At 39.8% G+C, this 24976-nt stretch overlaps 1 protein-coding gene and 11 non-coding genes across 14 annotated transcripts in view; all 12 read left to right on the forward strand.

Annotated features, from left to right (window-relative positions):
• tbc1d22a (TBC1 domain family, member 22a) overlaps nt 1–6703 on the forward strand; it is a 47307-nt gene extending 40604 nt beyond the window's left edge. For all 3 annotated transcript variants that reach the window (XM_041780939.1, XM_041780938.1, XM_041780941.1), the window contains one exon: nt 2581–6703. In XM_041780939.1, the coding sequence (XP_041636873.1) occupies nt 2581–2709 (129 nt within the window). In that variant the 3' untranslated portion in view covers nt 2710–6703. The remainder of the gene's footprint in view (nt 1–2580) is intronic.
• Nucleotides 6704–14161: 7458 nt separating this feature from the next.
• On the forward strand, nt 14162–14235 carry trnan-guu. Its single transcript has one exon. It is a non-coding gene; the product is annotated as a tRNA-Asn (tRNA).
• A 414-nt stretch (nt 14236–14649) lies between these two features.
• Nucleotides 14650–14723, forward strand: trnat-agu. The gene has a single exon. It is a non-coding gene; the product is annotated as a tRNA-Thr (tRNA).
• Nucleotides 14724–14914: 191 nt separating this feature from the next.
• trnan-guu lies at nt 14915–14988 on the forward strand. Its single transcript has one exon. It is a non-coding gene; the product is annotated as a tRNA-Asn (tRNA).
• Nucleotides 14989–17531: 2543 nt separating this feature from the next.
• trnat-agu lies at nt 17532–17605 on the forward strand. The gene has a single exon. It is a non-coding gene; the product is annotated as a tRNA-Thr (tRNA).
• Nucleotides 17606–17796: 191 nt separating this feature from the next.
• On the forward strand, nt 17797–17870 carry trnan-guu. Its single transcript has one exon. It is a non-coding gene; the product is annotated as a tRNA-Asn (tRNA).
• Nucleotides 17871–20863: 2993 nt separating this feature from the next.
• On the forward strand, nt 20864–20937 carry trnas-aga. The gene has a single exon. It is a non-coding gene; the product is annotated as a tRNA-Ser (tRNA).
• A 191-nt stretch (nt 20938–21128) lies between these two features.
• Nucleotides 21129–21202, forward strand: trnan-guu. Its single transcript has one exon. It is a non-coding gene; the product is annotated as a tRNA-Asn (tRNA).
• Nucleotides 21203–21616: 414 nt separating this feature from the next.
• Nucleotides 21617–21690, forward strand: trnat-agu. Its single transcript has one exon. It is a non-coding gene; the product is annotated as a tRNA-Thr (tRNA).
• A 191-nt stretch (nt 21691–21881) lies between these two features.
• trnan-guu lies at nt 21882–21955 on the forward strand. Its single transcript has one exon. It is a non-coding gene; the product is annotated as a tRNA-Asn (tRNA).
• Nucleotides 21956–24478: 2523 nt separating this feature from the next.
• trnat-agu lies at nt 24479–24552 on the forward strand. Its single transcript has one exon. It is a non-coding gene; the product is annotated as a tRNA-Thr (tRNA).
• A 191-nt stretch (nt 24553–24743) lies between these two features.
• trnan-guu lies at nt 24744–24817 on the forward strand. The gene has a single exon. It is a non-coding gene; the product is annotated as a tRNA-Asn (tRNA).
• Nucleotides 24818–24976: the final 159 nt, after the last annotated feature.

Below are 24976 nucleotides of genomic sequence, written 5' to 3' on the forward strand. Positions count from 1 at the left end.
TTTTTTAAATGTCAAAAAAAAGTTGCAGTAATGGTTGGAAGAAAAAGAGGTGAAAGCAGTTTAAAGATAGCATGAATAAATAATTCCAACATTAGAACCCAATAATTACCCGGCACACTCTTCAGCTCTACCATGATGTAACTTTTAGCCAGGATGTTAGCACCAATGCTATTGCTCCAACACACTGGCATTGATATCATCATCTGGGGAGGGCCCATTCTTTGGGTTTGTCAGCCAGTTCTGTGGGCGGGCCTGTTAAAAATAGTATTGTGTGGCTTTGTTTAACTTAATCCACATAGCAAATCAGCAGCTGGCTCAATCACCAAGGTGAAAAATATGTTTCCAGCCATAATTGGCTTTCTAAAGGTTAAATGAAGACTGATCTATTTCTCAGGATTGACACAGTCAGCTATGGGTTAGAATAATAACTATACAAACATGGATACATTTCACACATTTTCCTAGGGGTTTTTGAAGCAGAAACCTCTAGCTCGGATTATTTTCTCATGCAAACATACTCACAGGTTCCCACAGACACTTGTGGCCACTAACTAAAGAGTGTGTCGCCTGTGTGGAGGTAAGTAAGTGCAGAATTCCCCCCTGACAGTGAGATGTATGCAATTAAAGTCATTAACCCAGCAGAAATGAGAGCCAACAGATGGTTACCTTCCAGAAAGATGCTCCTAATGAAGCTCCTTAGTCACCATGGGCTTCAGCGTGTGGTGGAGCATGCATGAGTGCACTTGTGTTTATGTTGTGTGTACATGTTTTCTTAAGGATCGAGCATTCATAGAAAGGAGCAGGAGATCCTACCTTGGAGTTTTTCTTTTTGTATATTTTCTGTATTTAAAAATGCGTTAAGTAATGTATAGGTAACTATGGTGTTTTGAGGACAACACATCCACTACCGCTAAGTTTTCACCCTCTCCTGCCATATCTGTTTATGAAGAGACTTAAGTGGCGTTACAGACAGGCAGCACCATCTACTGTTCAAACAGCGCATCACGACACAGGCTGTGCTGTATCCATTTATATCCCGCCTTATTTGTATAGATTTTTAGCCAATTCAGAATACTCTTGCATCCCTATTGGTTATGACTATACTCTTTATACAATAACAGACCCAACAATACCACCTTTGGCAGGCATTTGATGACGCGAGAAAAGGAAAATGTCCTGGTTAACTTACCCGTTAGAGAAATAACAGAGTAACAGTAGACAAGATAGAGACAGACTGAAGAAACCATACTAATGATATTGATACTTGTTACTTTATTTGTATAACACTTTTTAAAACAAGTGTTTACTGTGAGTAGTGTGACATGTGCAGAGGCAAACAACTTGTCCTTGATGAACAGCCCCAGGATTTGATCAAAATGAATATGTTGTCACAGCAACGATTTCAGCGTTTTGACTGGATCAGTGGCAGTCTGGTAGTCACATGTTGAAGTCTTCCTTGCAAAAGCACACTTAACTCCAAATTGCTCACCCTGTGACCCTGACATATGAATGTGTGTGAATGCATTAGTGCTGCTCCTCACTGAGCAGTCTTTGCCTTTACTTTGTTGATTCGGTGTGAATGGGTGAACGTGATGTAGTGTTGGAGTGCTTTGAGTCTTCAGAAAACTAGAAAAATGCTGAAAAAGTCCAATTCCAGCAAGCACTTAGGCACACATAGACAGTATGACAGTCAGTTCATCCCACAGCTGTACTTTTTTATCCCCACTTCTTAAAAATAGGAAGTAGTCATTGGATGTAATTTGGAAGTATTCATTTGGGGGAAGGGGGTTTCTGTTGTCTCTCTTCTTACCTACACTGCAATGTACAGTAAAGGAAAGCTTCACTTAATTATGCATGACTCTCAGCTCTGGTTTAACTCATGTTCTCTTTCCGTAGTGTGTTCTTTTTAACCTTTATAGACCCTCAAAATGTTATATCCTTAAGGGCCCTTAAGGACCAAAAGGGATCGTTTTCCCCTGTGTTTCTGATGTGAAGTGAAAATTTTTTTTTTTTTCTTCTTGGAGCCTGGTTTATATCAACGTTTTTTGGCAACACTGATTTTTATGCATTATTATTGTAGGACCAATATGGCTCAATTCAGAAATTAGGCTATTAAATTATTATACATTCTTTTTTTTTTTTTTTTTAACTTTTTATTTGTTAATCTTTTAAACCAACTCGCCCTCTACTCATTGAAATGAAATAATCAGAACTTTCAACAAATTTGACTCTTTAAATGCCAGGTTCTGTACAAACCCCCAGGCTTTAGATGGGAAAAAAATAATTTCAATATAGTACATGCAATGTAGACTTTTTTTCTTCCTGGTCATCATAGCCTGGCATATATTTTTTTATATTTTTTTGGCATCAATGATTATTATGGGTTATTATTTTTTGCGCAGTGTCAAATGTAAAAAACAAGTCTGACACATAAGCCCTTAAAGAAAACCTTACATTGCACTGATTTGATAACTCGCCTATTTCTGCACTAAGTCCTCGAAACCAAGTATATATCTGTTGTGCACCTCGCAGTTTTATAATTTGCTATTTCACTAAACTGTTTTCTTTCTTTTCAAACAGGGGCTTATGATCCTATTGCAGAACCTTTCAACAATGCACTGGGGAAATGAGGAAATGAGTGTACTGCTGGCTGAAGCCTACAGGTTGAAGTTTGCCTTCGCTGATGCACCAAACCACTACAAGAGATGATCAGTGTAGCGCTCTGCAGTTGCTCATCCCCGCCCTGCAGCCTTCTACTGGACTTTGAGGCACTATTCTAAACCTGGAAGGACCTCTCTTTTTCTTAACCTCTTCTTTCCTTGTTGGCTGTTTGGCCTTTCAGCTACTAAGAGATTTAAATCAACCAATGACTTAGGAGACATGTGGTGTAGCATTCTGACAAAATGATGTTATTTTTCTCTGATCACCTCTGAAATTTGCACTCCTTCAGCTCAATACAGAGCCCTCTTATCACTGAATCCAAAAACCTTTGTTGGAGTTTGGTCAGTTCAAGCCTAAATGTTATTTTCTACTAATTTTTATTTATAGTTATTTGCTAATAATGTTTTTCAGGAGGCAAAGATGTTATCTTTTTTACTTTGAAAAGACAAAGAAAGGCGGTAAAAGGTCATTGATGATGAGGATGATTTATGTAACAGAACCCTCTTAAATGTTTTCTTCAATCTTACTCACCCACATTTGTTTTCTCTCAGCTAGTTTGGCTTTTAACCAAGAGAAAGCAAAGATTTCACAGAGATTTTCATCCCTTCTTCCACAAACCAACTCAACCATTAAACTTATTCTGTCCTTCTGCCAAACAGCAACATCAAACTGTTTAAGTGAGGGTCTTAGCAAAAGGCAGGAAGCCATTAGGAATTCAGTAGTTGAATTTTGCCACTTTCTAGCCTTTGACTTGCTTATGAAGGGCCATTTTTTTTTTTAAATGGAAGCCATGACTACCTCAGAGCAGACATTACACACAAGTGAGAAGTAGAAGTCCAGCCAATAAGGCACACTAAGACCAACAATGCATATTAAATATTACAATTAGAAATAAACTTGCTCTCTTTTTTAAAGCTCCTTCAGAGGGTTGTTTTAAGTAAATCTCTAAAGCAGTAGTTCCCAACCTTACCCCTACTCCTAGACCGAGAAAAGCTTAGCCCACCCATGACCCACTTGGAAAAATTCAGCATCGATTTTAGTTGTTTTCATTAGGAATTCTGCAACACGACGTGCCTACATACACTTATTCTCTACAAAACACCTGAGTATGAACTATCCATTATGATGCCATTTTTGCGCAACTTCAGCAAAACTTAAAGAGGATCTAGTGATTATTGAGATACAAACGTCAAAATTCTCAAGGTTAGAGCCATTAATTTCTAAGAAAAAAGGTTGTTTTTTAAAAAAACTTTAAATGTTGTTATTGTAAGTAAGCCAAAACTTTGAATTTTTGAGATTATAAAGTAGAAAAGTTGAAAGCCAGACCACTGTTTGGGTTCGGTTTCAGGTAAACTTTTGATTTTGCACTGTTGTAAATTTAGGGTTCTAAAAACTTGAAATTTATGAGTTTCTCATGTCAAAATTCAGACTTTAAACTCAAAAATTTCGAGTTATTCTCCAAAAACTATGACCATGAATTCTATGCTTTTTTAACCATTGTGTCTCACCTGGACTTTTTGTCTTAAAAAGCTTGCAAAGTCAAGCTCTAAACTCCCCTTTTTTAGGATAGCCTGGGCTTTAAGAATATGTGGGCTGCAGTAATGTCACTGGAATTTTAAAAAAGCTATGGCACTAATTGGAAATCAAAACTAATGCATTAAACACAGTAAACATTAATGACTAAGAGGAACAAGCTTGTCCTCCGATCTCTTTAGGACTAAAGAATTAAGAAATTAATCATTCTGTGTCAAAAAGCCTTCAAAATATTCACATTTTTACCAAAAACCTCCTAGCACTTTTGGGAATTTTGGTCATTATTTAAAGTGCTGTGACTTTGAAGGACACGTCACAGCCTCTCTGTGTCTTTTTCTCTCTACTATGAGTCATTCAGGCTCTCTCCTTCAGTCTGTGCACATGCGCTGTTCAGCAAAGCAGCCCAGTCGCAATGTATTCTGGGATACAAACAGACAGTATGGCAGAGGGCTAACTGCAGGAACGATTGAAAAATTATCATTAATGGATTAAAAAAAGATGTTCTACGTTAGAGTTACTGATCTGGATTATGGCTCTCTAGAAAACGTTCTGTAAGAGTTACAAAGGCGTGGATAGCTTCATTAGAGCGGCACAGAGGAGGGCTTTCAGAGGAAATAAGTCAGTGCCTACAATTTATGATTCAAAAGTTAATTCACTTTGAATAGCACGTGTCACTTGACGTACGCCATCCTCATAAGGTTAAACTCTGAAATTCTGAGTTTGCTTCTTTAGGAAAAAAATCTGCGGTTTTTCTCAAAAATGAACAGATCCTCAAGGGTAACAACTTCTCTAAAGAACCACTGTTGTTTTGATCCAGACACATTCATTCTTTCTGGTTCCATGGAGCACAAAAACATCAGTGATAAACAGAAATACTTTGCTGAAAATAGGCCGTTAGACTTCAATTTGTTGCCTTTTAACGTAAAAGCAGTAATTGCATGGGAGGTTTTGCTGCGTCGACATATAGGAAGTCTTGCATATTTTAAAAACAGTTTTCTGTTGGAGTTTTTTTTCTCTGAGCTATCAGGCTGTCAGTTTTTGATTTTTATTTTTTACTTATTTTGCACCGGGTTTGCAGGCTTCAAAGGTTGTCACAATACCAAAACTTTCAAATTCTATACGGTATTATTGTAGCCCTGGGCTGAGAAATCTGATTCTTGATCTGTTTTTTTAAGCTTCAGTACTGTCAAACGTAAAAATATATGGTATATCATTTTTAAAAAGTATCAGAGTATGATTTTTTTTTGACAGCCTTGTTCCTAATCACCTGTGCTCTCAAGTAAAAACTGCAGTTCATTTAGCACAATATTCCTCACCCACTTTCTTTATTAGCGATTTACTCTTTCAAACAAGTTTAAAAGATTTGTTTAATTTTTTAAACAAATCTATTTAGTTGCGTCAGACTCTGGAGTCATAAGCTGACGTCTTGGATGCCTTTTTGACCTCAGATGAAGTTGAAGGCTTTAGATTTCTGTAATAAACAATATGATGGTTTGAAATTACTCCAAAAAGACAGAAATGAGCTCAGTATACACATCAGGTTTTAGGGTTTGCTAGTAACCACAATGACAGAAATTATTCATTCTCACTTTTAGTTTAACCTTAACCTCCATAGCCATTGTTATGAAAGGCTAAGCAACCATAACTCGGTACAGATAGTTTTATTTAACTGAACTGTGGAAGAAGGCAGTGGTTCCCAAACTTTATTCCTTAGGGCCCCCTACTCATATCTAAGAAAAGCTTAGCCCCTCCAGAACCCTCTTGGAAAAGTAAAGGTTACTCTTTTACAGTCCCATAATTAACAGGAATTTAGCTGGTAAATGTATGGTAATGTACATGGTGTTACAGGGTAACTACCAGGGGTAATAAATAGGTACAGAAAAACTACAGTGAGAGTTTAAGGTATTAAGCTGGGAAATGAATATATATACATATGGTGTTAATGGGTAAGGATAAGTACAGACAAGCTACAGCTCACTTACTAGGTTTATACCTGGTAAATATATATGGTAATTCACAGTCTTATTGGTGTAATACATTTATTACAGTGGTACAATTACACAATATAATGTACCAGGTAATCCCTAGTATTTCTTTAATTCATCTAGATTATTCATTATAATGATAACTACCCAATAATGGTATTATTAACCATATGTATTTACCAGGTAAATACCTGTAGTTTTAGCTGCAGATGTAAAATCCAATAACACTTTATGGTTAACCGTATATTGAGCAGGTAAATACCCTGTAATAAGAGGACAGTAGAAGAGAGGGTTACCAAAGTTAACATCCATTTCAATTCATTTAATCACAATAGGCCTACATACACTTGTTCTTGATAAAATGTATAAACTATCTGTCAGTATGAAAGTGTACTAAAGCCACTATTAGAAAAAAATAATAGAGTTCATTTTTAAGAAAAAAACCCTCTAAGTCAGGGGTGTCAAACTCAGTCACAGCAGGGGCCGGATTTTGGATTCAGGTCTAACCTGAGGGTCTAACAGGGTCACCTTTTTAACCATAAACTGTCAACCTCATTTCACCAGTAATAAAACATGAAAAACTTCGCACTTATGATAATGATTTTGACATTTAAGAAATTAAAAAGAAAAGTTTAAAGGCTCACAATCTGAGGAAAAGGAAATCTATAAGTTCAAAAAGGTCAAAACATAAATTGAAATTAAAAAATAGTGTTTTTTAAAGGCAAATATATTAGAAAGAAAGACAAAATAATGAGTTTAAAAGTTCAAAATATGAAATAAAATTTGTAATCATGAAATTAAAAGTCAGAATATGATTCAAAATTTTAAATTGACTGTAAAAGGTCAAATTGTGGGATTATGAAGTCAAAGTTCGTTGTTGAAAATATGAGATAAAATACAAAATAAATGGTTTAAAAGGTCAAAATATTACCTAAAATTAGAATTATCAATCTTAAAGGTCAAAATATTATATGAGAAGTCAAAATTATGAGTTGAAATGCTCAAAGCATGAAATAAAAACTCAAAATCCTAAGTTTGAGTCCTTATTGTGAGACGCTAAATTGAAAACAGGAAATTAAAACACAAATGAAATTCTTTTCCCATATTCCTGATTTCTTATCTAAATATTTTTACTCCTTACTTCTTCAGATTTTGTGACTTAACAAGGTTTTCTTAAATCATCAGGATAAGTTCACATTTTTATACTTGAGGAAATCTGCCGACCTCAGACTGATGGGCCGGTTGAGTTTGACACCCCTGCTCTAAGTTATCATGTTTGAAAAGGTGTTAATTTACAAGAAAAAAGTAGAATTTTTTACTTTAAAAGTTGTAAATGTATGTATTAGACTTTTTTGTCTGTATTTACAGAATTATTGTAGCCGATACCGATATTCAAATCTGTATTTCACCTAAAACTTCTGTCCTTGTGCACATTTTAATGTATGAGGATGGACGAAGAAACAAACCTGAGTTCTTAAACCACACTTCAAAGTTTATGAACAATGGAAAAGACTAAAAGTCTCTTGGTCCAGCCTTAAACATTACAAACTTATTAGTACAAATAGCAGAAATTTACAGTTGATATATCAGTTTTTAATATCGGCAGAAATTTTGATAAATGTTGATACCGATATCAGACTGATAGTAGAATACATCCAGAGTTTATAAAGTCTAAAAGTTGAAAATCTAAATACTATTTTCAGTTTGGTTTCTCATATTTTGGCTTCACACTGTTGTAAATGTAGGATTTTAAAATTTTGACATTTTTGAATTGCTACTGTCAAAATTCAAGACTTTATAAACTTGGGAATTGCAAGTTTTTCTCGTAAATTCACATCTTTTTAAACCCTGAAATACTGAGTTTGTTTTGTTATGAGTTAAAAACTTTATAGTCTCAAAAATGTTTTTTCCCCTACAGATTAGTTTATTTTTTTCTTAAAAATTTAAATTCTCTTCATTTTTTAAAATCTCTTAGGTTGGCGCTAATACATCATGTTAATTTGGGATTCTTAAACAAATAAATGTCTAATTTTGACAACTTTTAGAGAAGTCAGGGTGTCCCACCTGAGATCTTAGGCAACCCCTCCTCCCCTCCAGGGGTTCCCGGACCACAGGTTGGGAACCAGTGGTTTCAGGGACAGTCTGCATCTTACATATTTGGATTATGGTTTTCTTTCTTAAACAAAAAACGTTAAACATTTTTATTATATAAATTCCATGTTTCAAAAAGGCTTGGCTACACTATTTAACAATCGCCCTCTTGCTCTCCCCCCACACACTCAACACTGGCTCTGTGTTTTTATAGAGATGAAGACCAAGGTTAAGCTGGCTCGTAGCATCTCACACACAAACTACAGTTATTTTTCAAGCATCTTTATTAGGCTGTCCGCACATCACTTCTTAAGCTGCTTTCATATCATTTCTTATCCCAAAACCGACACAAACATTGACAAAATCATCCCCCCAAGTCTTTTGCCTCTTGAGTAATCAAAGTCTAATAATTCTAGGGAGTGTGGGTTACATGAGCCCCATATGTTGAATTTAAATTTGTGTACAGAAAAGATTTTGAAACAAAATATGTAAATATAAAGTGTAAATAAAACTATATATGAAAAAATACTTCGAGTGAGGTGTCAAGTGTTTATTTTTTCCCCTCTGAGTTTGTGCACACTATCTGTTTGTGGGTCTTTGTGTGGGATTTTTTTACAACACCTATGAAAAAATATTCACCCCTTTGGGATGTTTTTACTCTGATGATTTTATAAATGAATTATGGTATAATTTGGCTTTTTTTTTTTTTTTTTTTATACAAAGAGACACAAAAAACCCCTCACACTTAGTGAAATGAGGATCAGCTGAGGTCAGGGAATGTGTTTCATGTGATTGTAGTATAAAGACAGCTGTGTCTGGAAGGTCCAGTCACTGTTCATCAGTATTACTGGCTACCATTACACCATGAAGACAAAAGTACACTCCAGACAGCTCAGAGAAAAGGTTCTTGAAACTTATAAGTCAGGGGATTGATACAAAAACATTTCCAAGTGTCTTAACATCCCCCAGAGTTCAGTTAAATCCATCATGAAGAAATGAAGGAATATGTCACGTGTGTAAATCTGCCTAGATCAGACCGTCCTCACAAACTGAGTGGGCGTGCAAGAAGGAGACTAGAGAGAGAGGACACCAAGACCCCTATGACTACTCTGAAGGAGCTCCAAGCTTCAGCAGCTGAGATGGAGAGACTCTGCAGACAACAACTGTTGGCCGGGTTCTTCACCAAGTCAGAGCTTTATGGGAGAGTGGCAAAGAGAAAACTTAGATTCAATCTAGCTTCACTTATCTAGATACTAGTTAAGTTGAGCTTTTTGGCCATCAGACAAGATGCCAAACATTGCCCATCACCACAAACACACCATCCCCACTATGAAGCACGATGATGGCAGCATCATGCTGTGGGGATGCTTCTTAGCAGCTGGCCCTGGAAGGCTTGTAAAGATAGAGGGTGCTATGAATGCAATGAAATGGAGGTAAATCTTTAAAGTCAGTCTTATTCAGTCAGCAAGAGAATTAGGGCGAGAGAAAATTATTTTTCCAGCTTTGTGTTTTTTTCCTGGTCCAAATTGCTTCTCAGTCCAAACAATGCAGTAATTTGTTGTTCCTTTGTAGTGATCCCCAGTAAATTTATAATGAATTCGTCAGCGATGCAAATCAAACATGAGTCATTGCTGTTTTTTTGTTGTATGTATGGGATTTTGCCATAAATTAATTAAATTTACCTCCATTCTCAGGGCAATAACTCACCTTTGGTAATGTCTAGTCACTGAGGTCACATAAAACTCTCTCAGCTGATGGTGTGATTAAGCTTTCTCCTTTCTCTGATGACCTCCTGATTTTTGGACCACTTCATCAGTGTGACATCCTCTTTACAGTGGTATGACAAAGGCTTGCCTGAAACTGGGCTTAACCTGAAGTGTTTTGCAATTTACATTCCCCCCAGGTGATCACAATCAGACAGTTTTGAGTGAAGCGTTTCACACCAGGTAAAAGATGGTGTCTCAGCATGAGTCTGGGGTTAGCTTTGTAACACCATCTGACATCCTTTTTTCATATGCAAATACACATGCACATTGTTTTTGTACTGGGAAAATTAAAAACAGAAAAGACTGTGCACTAGTGTCAATCATGTTGACAAACTTTTCTGATCGAGAACTCAAATAATAAGGAGAAGAATTTTATGGAGTGTGAGCGTAAACTACACTGCAAAACTGAGTCCTACAGTCATGGACGGAAATATTGGCAGCCCTGGAATTTTTCCAGAAAATACATAATTTCTCCCAGAAATTGTTGCAATCAACAAATGTATTTGGTATACATTTTTTATTGCCTTTATGTGCATTGGAACAACACAAAAAATCCAAAGAAAAAAAAAATTTGACATAATATTACACATAACACAAAAAACGGGCCCACCCTTTGAAAAAATAACTGAAACCAATCACTTCCTACAACCATCAACAAGCTTCTTACACCTCTCAACTGGATTTCTGGACCACTCTTCTTTTGCAAACTGCTCCAGGTCTCTCAGATTTGAAGGGTGCTTCTTCAACAGCAGTTTTGAGATCTCTCCATAGGTGTTCAATGGGATTTAGATCTGGACTCATTGCTGCCACTTCAGAACTCTCCAGCTTTGTCTCCAACCATTTCTTGGTGCTTTTTGAGGTATGTTTGGGGTCATTGTCCTGCTGGAACACCCATGACCTCTGACACAGACCCAGCTTTCTGACACTAGACCCTACATTGCGGCCCAAAATCTTTTGATAGTCTCCAGATTTCATGATTCCTTGCACACAGTCAAGTCACCCAGTGCCAGAGGCAGCAAAACAAGCCCAAAACATCTTTGAAGCTCCACCATGTTTGACTGTAGGTACTGTGGTCTTTTCTTTGTAGGCCTCATTCTGTTTTCTGTAAACAGTAGAATGACGTGCTTTTCCAAAAAGCTCTACCTTAGTCTCATCTGTCCTCAAAATGTTCTCCCAGAAGGATTGAGGCTTACTCAGGTACATTTTTTCAAACTCCAGTCTGGCTTTTTTATGTCTCTTTGTCAGCAGTGGGGTTCTCCTCGGTCTCCTGCCATAGCGCTTCATCTCATTCAGATGACCACGTATGGTCCCAGCTGACACTTTTGCACCCTGAGTCTGCAGGACAGCCTGAATTTGTGTGGAAGTTGACTGAGGATGTTTATCCACCATTCCAACTATCCTGTGTTGCTTTCTTTTGTCAGTTTTTCTCTTCCGTCCACGTCCAGGGAGATCAGCCACAGCTCCATGGTTATAAACTTCTTGATTATATTACACACAGTGGATGAAGGAATTTCTAGATCTCTGGAGATGATCTTTAACCTTGAGATTGTTCATATTTTTCCACAATTTTGCTTCTTAAGTCCTCAGACAATTCTGGGCTCTTCTTTCTCTTCTCCATGCTTGGTGTGACACACACAGGCACACAACACAAAGGCTGAGTCAACTTTTAGACATTCTGACTGGCTTCAGGTGTGATTTCTAGATTGTCAGCACCTGTTACTGCCACAGGTGAGTTTAAATGAGCATCACATACCTGAAATAAAATGATTTACCCACAGTTTTAAAAGGGTGCCAACAATTTTGTCCGGCCCATTTTTTGAGTTTTGTGTAAAATTATGTCAATTTTGTCTTTTTTCTTCGTATTTTTTGTGTTGTTCCAATGCACATGAAGGAAATAAAAATGTGTATGGCAAAAACATTTGTAATTGCAACAATTTCTGGGAGAAATGGTGTATTTTCTGGAAAAATTCCAGGGGTGCCAATATTTTCGTCCATGACTGTATAAACATTGGGAAACATAGTATAGTAGTAACTGTGCCTACATGCAGGCCTGCCCACAGATTTGGCTAGGCCCCTGACAAACCCAGAGAACGGACCCCTGATAAACCCATAGACTGGACCTTGATAAACCCAGAGAATGGACCCTGATAAACCCATAGACTGGACCTTGATAAACCCAGAGATTGGACCCTGATAAAGCCAAAGATTGGACCCTGATAAACCCAGAGAATGGACCCTGATAAACCCAGAGAATGGACCCTGCTACACCCAGAGATTGGGCCCCTATATTTGCCACCTTTTAACTTCTTCATTGGTATTACCTCTCATTTTGCAGCTGTTGGCCATTTTCTGCAACTTAAACCCATTCTTGCAAGTCTTTCACCACATTTACCACTTATTTTCTGCCAATGTTTGCCAGTTATAACCCATATTTGCCACATTTTAACCTCTTTGACCATTTTATATCTCATTTTGCCACCATTTGCCATTTTTTTGCCACCATTAGCCAGTCTTTGCAACTTTAACCCCATTTTTGCCATATTTGAACCTTGTTCACCATTTTTTCTCCCATTTTTATGGCTTTTAGCCATTTCCTTGTACATTATAGCAAATATCTGCAGTTTTAAACCCATTTTTGCTATTGTGTCACCCCTTTTTTAAATCACTTTTTTTCAGCCAATTTTTGCCACTTTTAACCTATTTTTGCCAGTTTGTCTGTTTATTCTGCAATAATTCAATCATTTTCTCTAAAAATTATTACAATTCCTTCTACTTAATTTCATTATTGGCAGCAAAAGCATGAAAATACTCTGACTGCTTTGTTAAGGTAAAGTCACACCTCTGTATTTATGTGATACTGGTATCCACTGGTGTCAACCGAGGGTATCCAGTGATCGGTATTGGCATATTCTTTCACAGATTATCGACCAAACTAACTTATCAAAAAAGTGCACTTCTTTGGTTCCACTGCAAAGTGTTTCTTCCCGCCTGGCTTTATTTTCCCTCCCCACAGTGACACCAAATGTCCTGTATACAACACAATCTGATTGGCTAGATTTCCCATGAGTACTAGCCAATCAACACTTCAGCCTGGGTACTACTGATGCAGTGAGCACATGGAATCACTTCCTGTTTTCCTGCTGCTCTGCAGTTTCTCATGCTGATAGATCTAGGGCTAAATTGTTGATTTTCCTTCTGTTTTTGATCATGCAATTTGACTTTTGACAAATTTAACACATTTTGTACATAATCCTCAATTCATATCGATCCTAAATACTTGTTTTTGGACTCATGAACTATTAATCTGAGTCAGCAAGTATCACAGATTTACTCTCTGACTTCTTCTGTGTTTGATCAGGTAGACAAAGACAGAAGTCTCCATGGTTACTGCAGCTACTGTCTTCTTCAATCCTGTGACCTTTTACATGCAGCAGATCAATAAAAGCGAGGTATAGTCTGCTAGCTAAACAGGGGAATAAGAAATGGGCTGAAAGGAGTAACTGCTGACATTTCTCAAGCCCTGCACTCAGTATGCAGTCAGTAAAGCTCTCCGCCTCACAATAGAGTGGAGACTTGTGTCAGACGCCTCCAGCAAACACACTTTAAACAGAGAACTGTGATAATAGTGCTGATAAACATGTCGTTGTTTTCTTTGTTGTATTTTCTGCTCTTGTTTCTGCAGATGCATCCAACTGCCCTGATGGTTGGCTAAAGCAGTGGTTTTCAAACGGGGGTCCCTGAACCACAGCTTGGGAGTCCGTGAAATAATTTAAACATAAATTATTAAAGCAATGCTATGTCATTCAGAATCCAGTAAATACATATAGGGACCACAGCACCATAAATAACCATACTAAACAAATGACTCCCACAAAAGTCAACGTAGATATGATTGATGATATGATCAAGTGATGCTAGGCCCAAACCAGCAAAACTGAGGAAATATGATAACAGCCATATCGAGATTGATTCTATTGAGAACGGCAGACCAAAATGTGCCGTGTGTCTTCATGGGAAGCTATGAAGCCCACCAAGCTAAAGCGTCATCTGATAACAAAGCATGCAGAGTTTAAAGACAGAATTAAAGATGTTTTCAGCCACTGAGATGCCATAGTGAGTGTGCATGTCTCTGTGGCGCAATCGGCCAGCGCGCTCGGCTGTTAACCGAGAGGATGGTGGTTCGAGCCCACCCAGGGACGGGAAGTACCTATTCTTGGACGCTCCAGGAGTCAGGAGGACCTCTTCCTTGACTCACAGTCTCACATGGGTTGTCTCGGACCGAGAACCAATCTATAAGAGAAGCGAGATCCGGCTAAAGACTCACATGGGTTGTCTTTAGCTTGGTGCTGCAACTTGGTGAACAAGACTTGACTGCAGGTAGGTCCACTGTGGGGATTATGCGTCCCTTGATTGATGCTCCCTAAGACCTCTGTGCCTCTGTCTTTATCTCTCTCCTATACAAGCAGAGATTTGACAATGAAGTCCCTCTTGAATTTCCTATGCAACATTGTCATTGTAGTGGACTTATCTGAACAGGGAAAGCAACAAGATGTCCACAGGCTGATTTGATTCAATGACAGGCTCTGTGTCTCTGAGAGTCATAGCCAATTCATGGCGCCGTGGCTTAGTTGGTCAAAGTGCCTGTCTAGTAAACAGGAGATCCTGCGTTCAAATCCCAGCGGTGCCTAGTCTGTCTTCTGCATTGGCTGGACTTTTCCTGAGAGCAGAAAGCAGTATCTCTTCAAGCAAAGACCCAATGAATATGGACAGAGGTTGATCAACAACGCTGGAGTTTTCATGCATCAAAATTTTGGAGATTTGGCTCATGGTACACAGCCTGAGGTGGCAGACCACTGAGATGCCATAGTGAGTGTGCGTGTCTCTGTGGCGCAATCGGCCAGCGCGCTCGGCTGTTAACCGAGAGGATGGTGGTTCGAGCCCACCCAGGGACGAGAAGTACCTATTCTTGGGAACTTCAGGAGTCAGGAGGACTTCTTCCTTGACTCACAGGCTGCGTCTCACTTTCACTAATGTATGGCTTAGGTCTTTGGTGTGAGTCTTTTCCTTGAGTCTTAGTCCCGCCCACCAGAGACTCATGGTGAGACGGGAGGAATCAACGGGAGGACTGAAGCCATGAGACCAACAATTAACGGTCCATGGGACGTCCGTCCCTCTGCAGCGTCACGTGAAGCGATGTCAGTTTGTGATGATGATGCCCTGATCATCAATCAGCTGATCATCAATCAGCTGATCATCAATCAGCTGTCAGGAGGCATAAACAGCTGATTGTGTCTCCATAAATTTGTTCTCATTTATTCTAATAAAATATCTACACTGACAGTGTTTGGTCTCAGTGTGGATCAGAAAACACCTGCATGAAGAGAAACCTGCAGTAAACATCAGAAGTTTTAAAGGCTCAATAACTGATGGGCTGGGATTTAAAAAAGTGTTTGAAATAAGCATTTACAGTGAAATATTGAGAATATATTTAATAAAATCAATCATAAAGAGTGATTGGTGGGTTTGTTTGTTTGTTTGTTTGTTTGTTTGTTAGCAACATAACTCAAAAAGTCATGGACTGATTTTCATGAAATTTTCAGGAAATGTCAGAAATGACAAAAGGAAGAAGTGAATACATTTTGAGACTGATCCAGATCAGCGTCTGGATCCAGGAATTTTTTTAAGGATTCTGTACTATTGGCATACATACAGCTAATGACAGAGGTCTGAGCTGTTACCATTTTACACCAGGAGACGGTGGTCATGAGTAACTTATTCAAAGTTTTGGAGTTTATAGAGTTTGGAAGACGCATGTCCGGTCGAGGAAACGAGTCGGAGCGTAACAGAGAGAAAGACAAAGAATTGTAGCGAGAATGCTCACAATGCTGGGAGGAATAGAGGAATATTCACCCTCTGCCATGACTTCCAGTCGTCCGGTGAGACCATGGGTGCTCCCGCCATGACAGTCCACACGTAGCGAAGCCAATGCTTTGCCTGATCGTGTCTCCACTCTACCGGGGAGGGACGTCGGCAAATTAGATTTTGGGAGTGATCCGGATCAGCGTCTGGATCCAGGAATGTTTTTAAAGGATTCTTCACTATTGGGAGATAGGGCTGATGGTGGAGATCTGCGGTCTCTGAGTGCTTTTCTAGTTATCCTAATTATTCAGTGTGACGGCTAATGATCAAACCTGACGCTCACTATCAGACTGATGGAAACTTTTAACCCTGCGATGATTTTAACGTGTTTCTTCCTGACAGACAGACTGCTGCTGTCTGACTTTAATTCTCTTCATGATCTAACAAACAGAAATAACTACTAAATAGACTATACCACCCAGAAAAAATAGTTGTACAAAAAACATTTCCACTCTGTCTAAACAACGTCTAGATTAAATAGAAAAGTGAAAGGCAGTGATTTTCAGGTCGTTGAAAAGACGTCTCTGTAAAGACGTCACTGTAATATTTTCATATTTTAAATGACTATTATTGAGCTAAGTTTGGACTAAATCAGACGGACAAAACATGGCTCAATTTTCTACGACTATCTATTGACTAAATTAAGGCTATGACGGACCAAATGTAGAAAAAAATACGTCTAAATGATGTTGGTGTTTGGGGGAAAAGGGAAGATTTATATCTGAATCTTTAGATTTTATGAGCTTTTAAACATGTTTGATGTCAGAAAACGAATCAAATATTAAACTCCATACTGATTCACTCTTTATTATTGATTTTATTAAATATATTCTCAGTATTTCACTGTAAATGTTTATTTCAAACCATTTTTAAATCCCAGCTCATCATTTATTGAGCCTTTTAAAACTTCTGATGTTTAGATTCTCTTGAGAGTCCGTTGAGTCCATTTACCATCTGTTATTAACTCTGTTTCTCCTCATTATTCATCTTTGCTGCTGCTGCGAAGTTTCACTGACATCCACTGTGTAGCAGCGTCCAATCAGAGAGTGATATCCCATAAGGGGGTGTGCCTCTGAGTAAAAAGAGTTCCGGGAAGCCTGCTCTCATGTGTCTTTGCTCATCGGTCTTCAAATCTCAGTCCTCGGTCTTATGGCTTGAGTCTTAAAACCCTGTAAGTGCTTTGGCACGGCCGTTAAGATGGCGGATTGGAAACTACTTCCGATTCAAGCGAATCCCTAGGACTGACGACCGATCTATAACAGAAGTGAGATCCGGCTAAAGACTCACATGGGTTGTCTTTAGCTTGGTGCTGCAACTTGGCGAACAAGACTTGACTGCAGGTAGGTCCACTGTGGGGATTATGCGTCCCTTGATTGATGCTCCCTAAGACCTCTGTGCCTCTTCCTTTATCTCTCTCCTATACAAGCAGAGATTTGACAATGAAGTCCCTCTTGAATTTCCTATGCAACATTGTCATTGTAGTGGACTTATCTGAACAGGAAAAGCAACAAGATGTCCACAGGCTGATTTGATTCAATGACAGGCTCTGTGTCTCTGAGAGTCACAGCCAATTCATGGCGCCGTGGCTAAGTTGGTCAAAGTGCCTGTCTAGTAAACAGGAGATCCTGGGTTCAAATCCCAGCGGTGCCTAGTCTGTGTTCTGCAGTGGCAGGAGTTTTCCTGAGAGCAGAAAGCAGTATCTCTTCAAGCAAAGACCCAATGAATATGGACAGAGGTTGATCAACAACGCTGGAGTTTTCATGCATCAAAATTTTGGAGATTTGGCTCATGGTACACAGCCTGAGGTGGCAGACCACTGAGATGCCATAGTGAGTGTGTGTGTCTCTGTGGCGCAATCGGCCAGCGCGCTCGGCTGTTAACCGAGAGGATGGTGGTTCGAGCCCACCCAGGGACGAGAAGTACCTATTCTTGGGAACTTCAGGAGTCAGGAGGACTTCTTCCTTGACTCACAGGCTGCGTCTCACTTTCACTAATGTATGGCTTAGGTCTTTGGCATGAGTCTTTTCTTTGAGTCTTAGTCCCGCCCACCAGAGACTCATTGTGAGACGGGAGGACTGAAGCCATAAGACCAACGATTAACGGTCCATGGGACGTCCGTCCCTCTGCAGCGTCATGTGAAGCCACAGCAGTTTGTGATGACGGTGCCCTGATCATCAATCAGCTGATCATCAATCAGCTGTCAGGAGGCATAAACAGCTGATTGTGTCTCCATAAATTTATTCTCATTAATTCTAATAAAATAGCTACACTGACAGTGTTTGGTCTCAGTGTGGATCAGAAAACACCTGCATGAAGAGAAACCTGCAGTAAACATCAGAAGTTTTAAAGGCTCAATAACTGATGGGCTGGGATTTAAAACAGTGTTTGAAATAAGAATTTACAGTGAAATATTGAGAATATATTTAATAAAATCAATCATAAAGAGTGAATCAGTATGAAGTTTAATATTTGATTAGTTTCTGATTCACCCTCAAACATAAAACATGTTAAAGCTCATAAAATCAACAGAATCAGATATAAATCTTCCCTTTCCCACCAAACATCGACATCATTGAGAGGTTTTTTTCTACATTGGGTCCATCATAGCCTTAATTTAGAGAAAAGATGGTCGTAGAAAATTATTAAATTATTCTGTCAATCTGATTTAGTCCAAATTTAGCTCAATAACAGCCGTTTAAAATATGACCATACAGAGACGTCTTTTCAACGACCTGAAAATCAGATCTTTTCACCTTTCACTTTTCTTTTAAATCTAGACATTATTTAGACAGAGTGGAGACGTTTTTAACGTCTTTTCAATTATTTTGTGATATCAAAATCATGCGGACTCTTTCTACCAGCAAGTGCTATATTACAATATTATTAATTATCTCCACCAAGGAGGTTATGTGATCAGGTGGGTTTGTTTGTTTGTTTGTTTGTTTGTTTGTTAGCAACATAACTCAAAAAGTCATGGACTGATTTTCATGAAATTTTCAGGAAATGTCAGAAATGACAAAAGGAAGAAGTGATTACATTTTGAGACTGATCTAGATCAGCGTCTGGATCCAGGAATTTTTTAAAGGATTCTGTACTATTGGCATACATACAGCTAATGGCAGAGGTCTGAGCTGTTACCATTTTACACCAGGAGATGGCGGACATGAGTAACTTATTCAAAGTTTTGGAGTTTATAGAGTTTGGAAGACGCATGTCCGGTCGAGGAAACGAGTCGGAGCGTAACAGAGAGAAAGACAAAGAATTGTAGCGAGAATGCTCACAATGCTGGGAGGAATAGAGGAATATTCACCCTCTGCCATGACTTCCAGTCGTCCGGTGAGACCATGGGTGCTTCTGCCATGACAGTCCACACGTAGCGAAGCCAATGCTTTGCCTGATCGTGTCTCCACTCTACCGGGGAGGGACGTCGGCAAATTAGATTTTGGGAGTGATCAGGATCAGCGTCTGGATCCAGGAATGTTTTTAAAGGATTCTTCACTATTGGGAGATAGGGCTGATGGTGGAGATCTGCGGTCTCTGAGTGCTTTTCTAGTTATCCTAATTATTCAGTGTGACGGCTAATGATCAAACCTGACGCTCACTATCAGACTGATGGAAACTTTTAACCCTGTGATGATTTTAACGTGTTTCTTCCTGACAGACAGACTGCTGCTGTCTGACTTTAATTCTCTTCATGATCTAACAAACAGAAATAACTACTAAATAGACTATACCACCCAGAAAAAATAGTTGCACAAAAAACATTTCCACTCTGTCTAAACAACGTCTAGATTTAATAGAAAAGTGAAAGGCAGTGATTTTCAGGTCGTTGAAAAGACGTCTCTGTAAAGACGTCACTGTAATATGGTCATATTTTTAACGACTGTTATTGAGCTAAATTTGGACTAAATCAGACGGACAAAACATGGCTCAATTTTCTACGACTATCTTTCGACTAAATCAAGGTTATGATGGACCAAATGTTGAAAAAAAACAAACCACTAAATGTTGTGGGTGTTTGGTGGGAAAGGGAAGATTTATATCTGAATCTCTAGATTTTATGAGCTTTTAACATGTTTTATGTTTGAAGGTGAATCAGAAAAGAAATCAAATATTAAACTTCATACTGATTCACTCTTTATGATTGATTTTATTAAATATATTCTCAGTATTTCACTGTAAATTCTTATTTCAAACACTTTTTTAAATCCCAGCCCATCAGTTATTGAGCCTTTAAAACTTCTGATGTTCATATTCTCTTGAGAATCTGTTGAGTCCATTTATTGTCTGTAATAAACTCTGTCTCTCCTCCATTATTTATCTCTGCTGCTGCTGTGAAGTTTCACTGACATCCACTGTGTAGCAGCGTCCAATCAGAGAGTCATATCCAATAAGGGGGCGTGTCTTTGAGTAAACAGATTTCCGGGAAGCCTGGTCTCATGTGTCTCTGCTCATCGGTCTTCAAATCTCAGTCCTCCATCTTATGGCTTGGGTCTTGAAACTGCGTAAGGTCTTTGAAGGTCTTCAAGATGGCGGATCGGAAACTGCTTCCGGTTCGAGTGAATCCCTAGGACCGAGGACCGATCCATAGGGAAGCGGGATCCAGCTAAAGACTCACATGGGTTGTCTTTAGCTTGGTGCTGCAACTTGGTGAACAAGACTTGACTGCAGGTAGGTCCACTGTGGGGATTATGTGTCCCTTGATTGATGCTCCCTAAGACCTCTGTGCCTCTGTCTTTATCTCTCTCCTATACAAGCAGAGATTTGACAATGAAGTCCCTCTTGAATTTTCCTATGCAACATTGTCATTGTAGTGGACTTATCTGAACAGGGAAAGCAACAAGATGTCCACAGGCTGATTTGATTCAATGACAGGCTCTGTGTCTCTGAGAGTCACAGCCAATTCATGGCGCCGTGGCTAAGTTGGTCAAAGTGCCTGTCTAGAAAACAGGAGATCCTGGGTTCAAATCCCAGCGGTGCCTAGTCTGTGTTCTGCAGTGGCAGGAGTTTTCCTGAGAGCAGAAAGCAGTATCTCTTCAAGCAAAGACCCAATGAATATGGACAGAGGTTGATCAACAACGCTGGAGTTTTCATGCATCAAAATTTTGGAGATTTGGCTCATGGTACACAGCCTGAGGTGGCAGACCACTGAGATGCCATAGTGAGTGTGCGTGTCTCTGTGGCGCAATCGGCCAGCGCGCTCGGCTGTTAACCGAGAGGATGGTGGTTCGAGCCCACCCAGGGACGGGAAGTACCTATTCTTGGACGCTCCAGGAGTCAGGAGGACCTCTTCCTTGACTCACAGTCTCACATGGGTTGTCTCGGACCGAGAACCAATCTATAAGAGAAGCGAGATCCGGCTAAAGACTCACATGGGTTGTCTTTAGCTTGGTGCTGCAACTTGGCGAACAAGACTTGACTGCAGGTAGGTCCACTGTGGGGATTATGCGTCCCTTGATTGATGCTCCCTAAGACCTCTGTGCCTCTTCCTTTATCTCTCTCCTATACAAGCAGAGATTTGACAATGAAGTCCCTCTTGAATTTCCTATGCAACATTGTCATTGTAGTGGACTTATCTGAACAGGGAAAGCAACAAGATGTCCACAGGCTGATTTGATTCAATGACAGGCTCTGTGTCTCTGAGAGTCACAGCCAATTCATGGCGCCGTGGCTTGGTTGGTCAAAGTGCCTGTCTAGTAAACAGGAGATCCTGGGTTCAAATCCCAGCGGTGCCTAGTCTGTGTTCTGCATTGGCTGGACTTTTCCTGAGAGCAGAAAGCAGTATCTCTTCAAGCAAAGACCCAATGAATATGGACAGAGGTTGATCAACAACGCTGGAGTTTTCATGCATCAAAATTTTGGAGATTTGGCTCATGGTACACAGCCTGAGGTGGCAGACCACTGAGATGCCATAGTGAGTGTGCGTGTCTCTGTGGCGCAATCGGCCAGCGCGCTCGGCTGTTAACCGAGAGGATGGTGGTTCGAGCCCACCCAGGGACGAGAAGTACCTATTCTTGGGAACTCCAGGAGTCAGGAGGACTTCTTCCTTGACTCACAGGCTGCGTCTCACTTTCACTAATGTTTGGCGTGAGTCTTTTCCTTGAGTCTTAGTCCCACCCACCAGAGACTCATGGTGAGACGGGAGGAATCAACGGGAGGACTGAAGCCATGAGACCACAGTGGACCTTGGTACATGGGACGTCCGTCCCTCTGCAGCGTCACGTGAAGCGATGTCAGTTTGTGATGATGATGCCCTGATCATCAATCAGCTGATCGTCAATCAGCTGTCAGGAGGCATAAACAGCTGATTGTGTCTCCATAAATTTGTTCTCATTTATTCTAATAAAATATCTACACTGACAGTGTTTGGTCTCAGTGTGGATCAGAAAACACCTGCATGAAGAGAAACCTGCAGTAAACATCAGAAGTTTTAAAGGCTCAATAACTGATGGGCTGGGATTTAAAAAAGTGTTTGAAATAAGAATTTACAGTGAAATATTGAGAATATATTTAATAAAATCAATCATAAAGAGTGATTGGTGGGTTTGTTTGTTTGTTTGTTTGTTTGTTTGCAACATAACTCAAAAAGTCATGGACTGATTTTCATGAAATTTTCAGGAAATGTCAGAAATGACATAAGGAAGAAGTGATTACATTTTGAGACTGATCCAGATCAGCGTCTGGATCCAGGAATTTTTTAAAGGATTCTGTACTATTGGCATACATACAGCTAATGGCAGAGGTCTGAGCTGTTACCACTTTACACCAGGAGACAGCGGTCATGAGTAGCTTATTCAAAGTTTTGGAGTTTATAGAGTTTGGAAGACGCATGTCCGGTCGAGGAGACGAGTCGGAGCGTAACAGAAAGAAAGACAGAGAATTGTAGTGAGAATGCTCACAATGCTGGGAGGAATAGAGGAATATTCACCCTCTGTCATGACTTCCAGTCGTCCAGTGAGACCATGGGTGCTTCCGCCATGACAGTCCACACGTAGTGAAGCCAATGCTTTGCCTGATCGTGTCTCCACTCTACTGGGGAGGGACGTTGGCAAATTAGATTTTGGGAGTGATCCGGATCACCGTCTGGATCCAGGAATGTTTTTAAAGGATTCTGTACTATTGGGAGATAGGGCTGATGGTGGAGATCTGCGGTCTCTGAGTGCTTTTCTAGTTATCATAATTATTCAGTGTGACGGCTAATGATCAAACCTGACGCTCACTATCAGACTGATGGAAACTTTTAACCCTGCGATGATTTTAACGTGTTTCTTCCTGACAGACAGACTGCTGCTGTCTGACTTTAATTCTCTTCATGATCTAACAAACAGAAATAACTACTAAATAGACTATACCACCCAGAAAAAATAGTTGCACAAAAAACATTTCCACTCTGTCTAAACAACGTCTAGATTTAATAGAAAAGTGAAAGGCAGTGATTTTCAGGTCGTTGAAAAGACGTCTCTGTAAAGACGTCACTGTAATATGGTCATATTTTTAACGACTGTTATTGAGCTAAATTTGGACTAAATCAGACGGACAAAACATGGCTCAATTTCCTACGACTATCTTTTGACTAAATCAAGGTTATGATGGACCAAATGTTGAAAAAAAAACCCTCTAAATGTTGTGGGTGTTTGGTGGGAAAGGGAAGATTTATATCTGGATCTTTAGATTTTATGAGCTTTAACATGTTTGATGTTTGAGGGTGAATCAGAAAACATCAAATATTAAACTCCATACTGATTCACTCTTTATGATTGATTTTATTAAATATATTCTCAATATTTCACTGTAAATTCTTATTTCAAACACTGTTTTAAATCCCAGCCCATCAGTTATTGAGCCTTTAAAACTTCTGATGTTTATATTCTGTTTAGAGTCCGTTGAGTTCGTTTATCGTCTGTTATAAACTCTGTTTCTCCTCCATTATTTATCTCTGCTGCTGCTGTGAAGTTTCACTGACATCCACTGTGTAGCAGCGTCCAATCAGAGAATGATATCCAATAAGGGGGCGTGTCTTTGAGTAAACAGATTTCCGGGAAGCCTGGTCTCATGTGTCTCTGCTCATCGGTCTTCAAATCTCAGTCCTCCATCTTATGGCTTGGGTCTTGAAACTGTGTAAGGTCTTTGGCACGGCCTTCAAGATGGCGGATCGGAAACTACTTCTGGTTCGAGTGAATCCCTAGGACCGAGGACCGATCTATAACAGAAGTGAGATCCGGCTAAAGACTCACATGGGTTGTCTTTAGCTTGGTGCTGCAACTTGGCGAACAAGACTTGACTGCAGGTAGGTCCACTGTGGGGATTATGCGTCCCTTGATTGATGCTCCCTAAGACCTCTGTGCCTCTTCCTTTATCTCTCTCCTATACAAGCAGAGATTTGACAATGAAGTCCCTCTTGAATTTCCTATGCAACATTGTCATTGTAGTGGACTTATCTGAACAGGAAAAGCAACAAGATGTCCACAGGCTGATTTGATTCAATGACAGGCTCTGTGTCTCTGAGAGTCACAGCCAATTCATGGCGCCGTGGCTAAGTTGGTCAAAGTGCCTGTCTAGTAAACAGGAGATCCTGGGTTCAAATCCCAGCGGTGCCTAGTCTGTGTTCTGCAGTGGCAGGAGTTTTCCTGAGAGCAGAAAGCAGTATCTCTTCAAGCAAAGACCCAATGAATATGGACAGAGGTTGATCAACAACGCTGGAGTTTTCATGCATCAAAATTTTGGAGATTTGGCTCATGGTACACAGCCTGAGGTGGCAGACCACTGAGATGCCATAGTGAGTGTGCGTGTCTCTGTGGCGCAATCGGCCAGCGCGCTCGGCTGTTAACCGAGAGGATGGTGGTTCGAGCCCACCCAGGGACGAGAAGTACCTATTCTTGGGAACTTCAGGAGTCAGGAGGACTTCTTCCTCAACTCACAGGCTGCGTCTCACTTTCACTAATGTATGGCTTAGGTCTTTGGCGTGAGTCTTTTCTTTGAGTCTTAGTCCCGCCCACCAGAGACTCATGGTGAGACGGGAGG

The sequence above is a fragment of the Cheilinus undulatus genome, linkage group 23 (genome assembly GCF_018320785.1).
Source record: "Cheilinus undulatus linkage group 23, ASM1832078v1, whole genome shotgun sequence".
In the NCBI taxonomy this organism is placed as follows: Eukaryota; Metazoa; Chordata; class Actinopteri; order Labriformes; family Labridae; genus Cheilinus; species Cheilinus undulatus.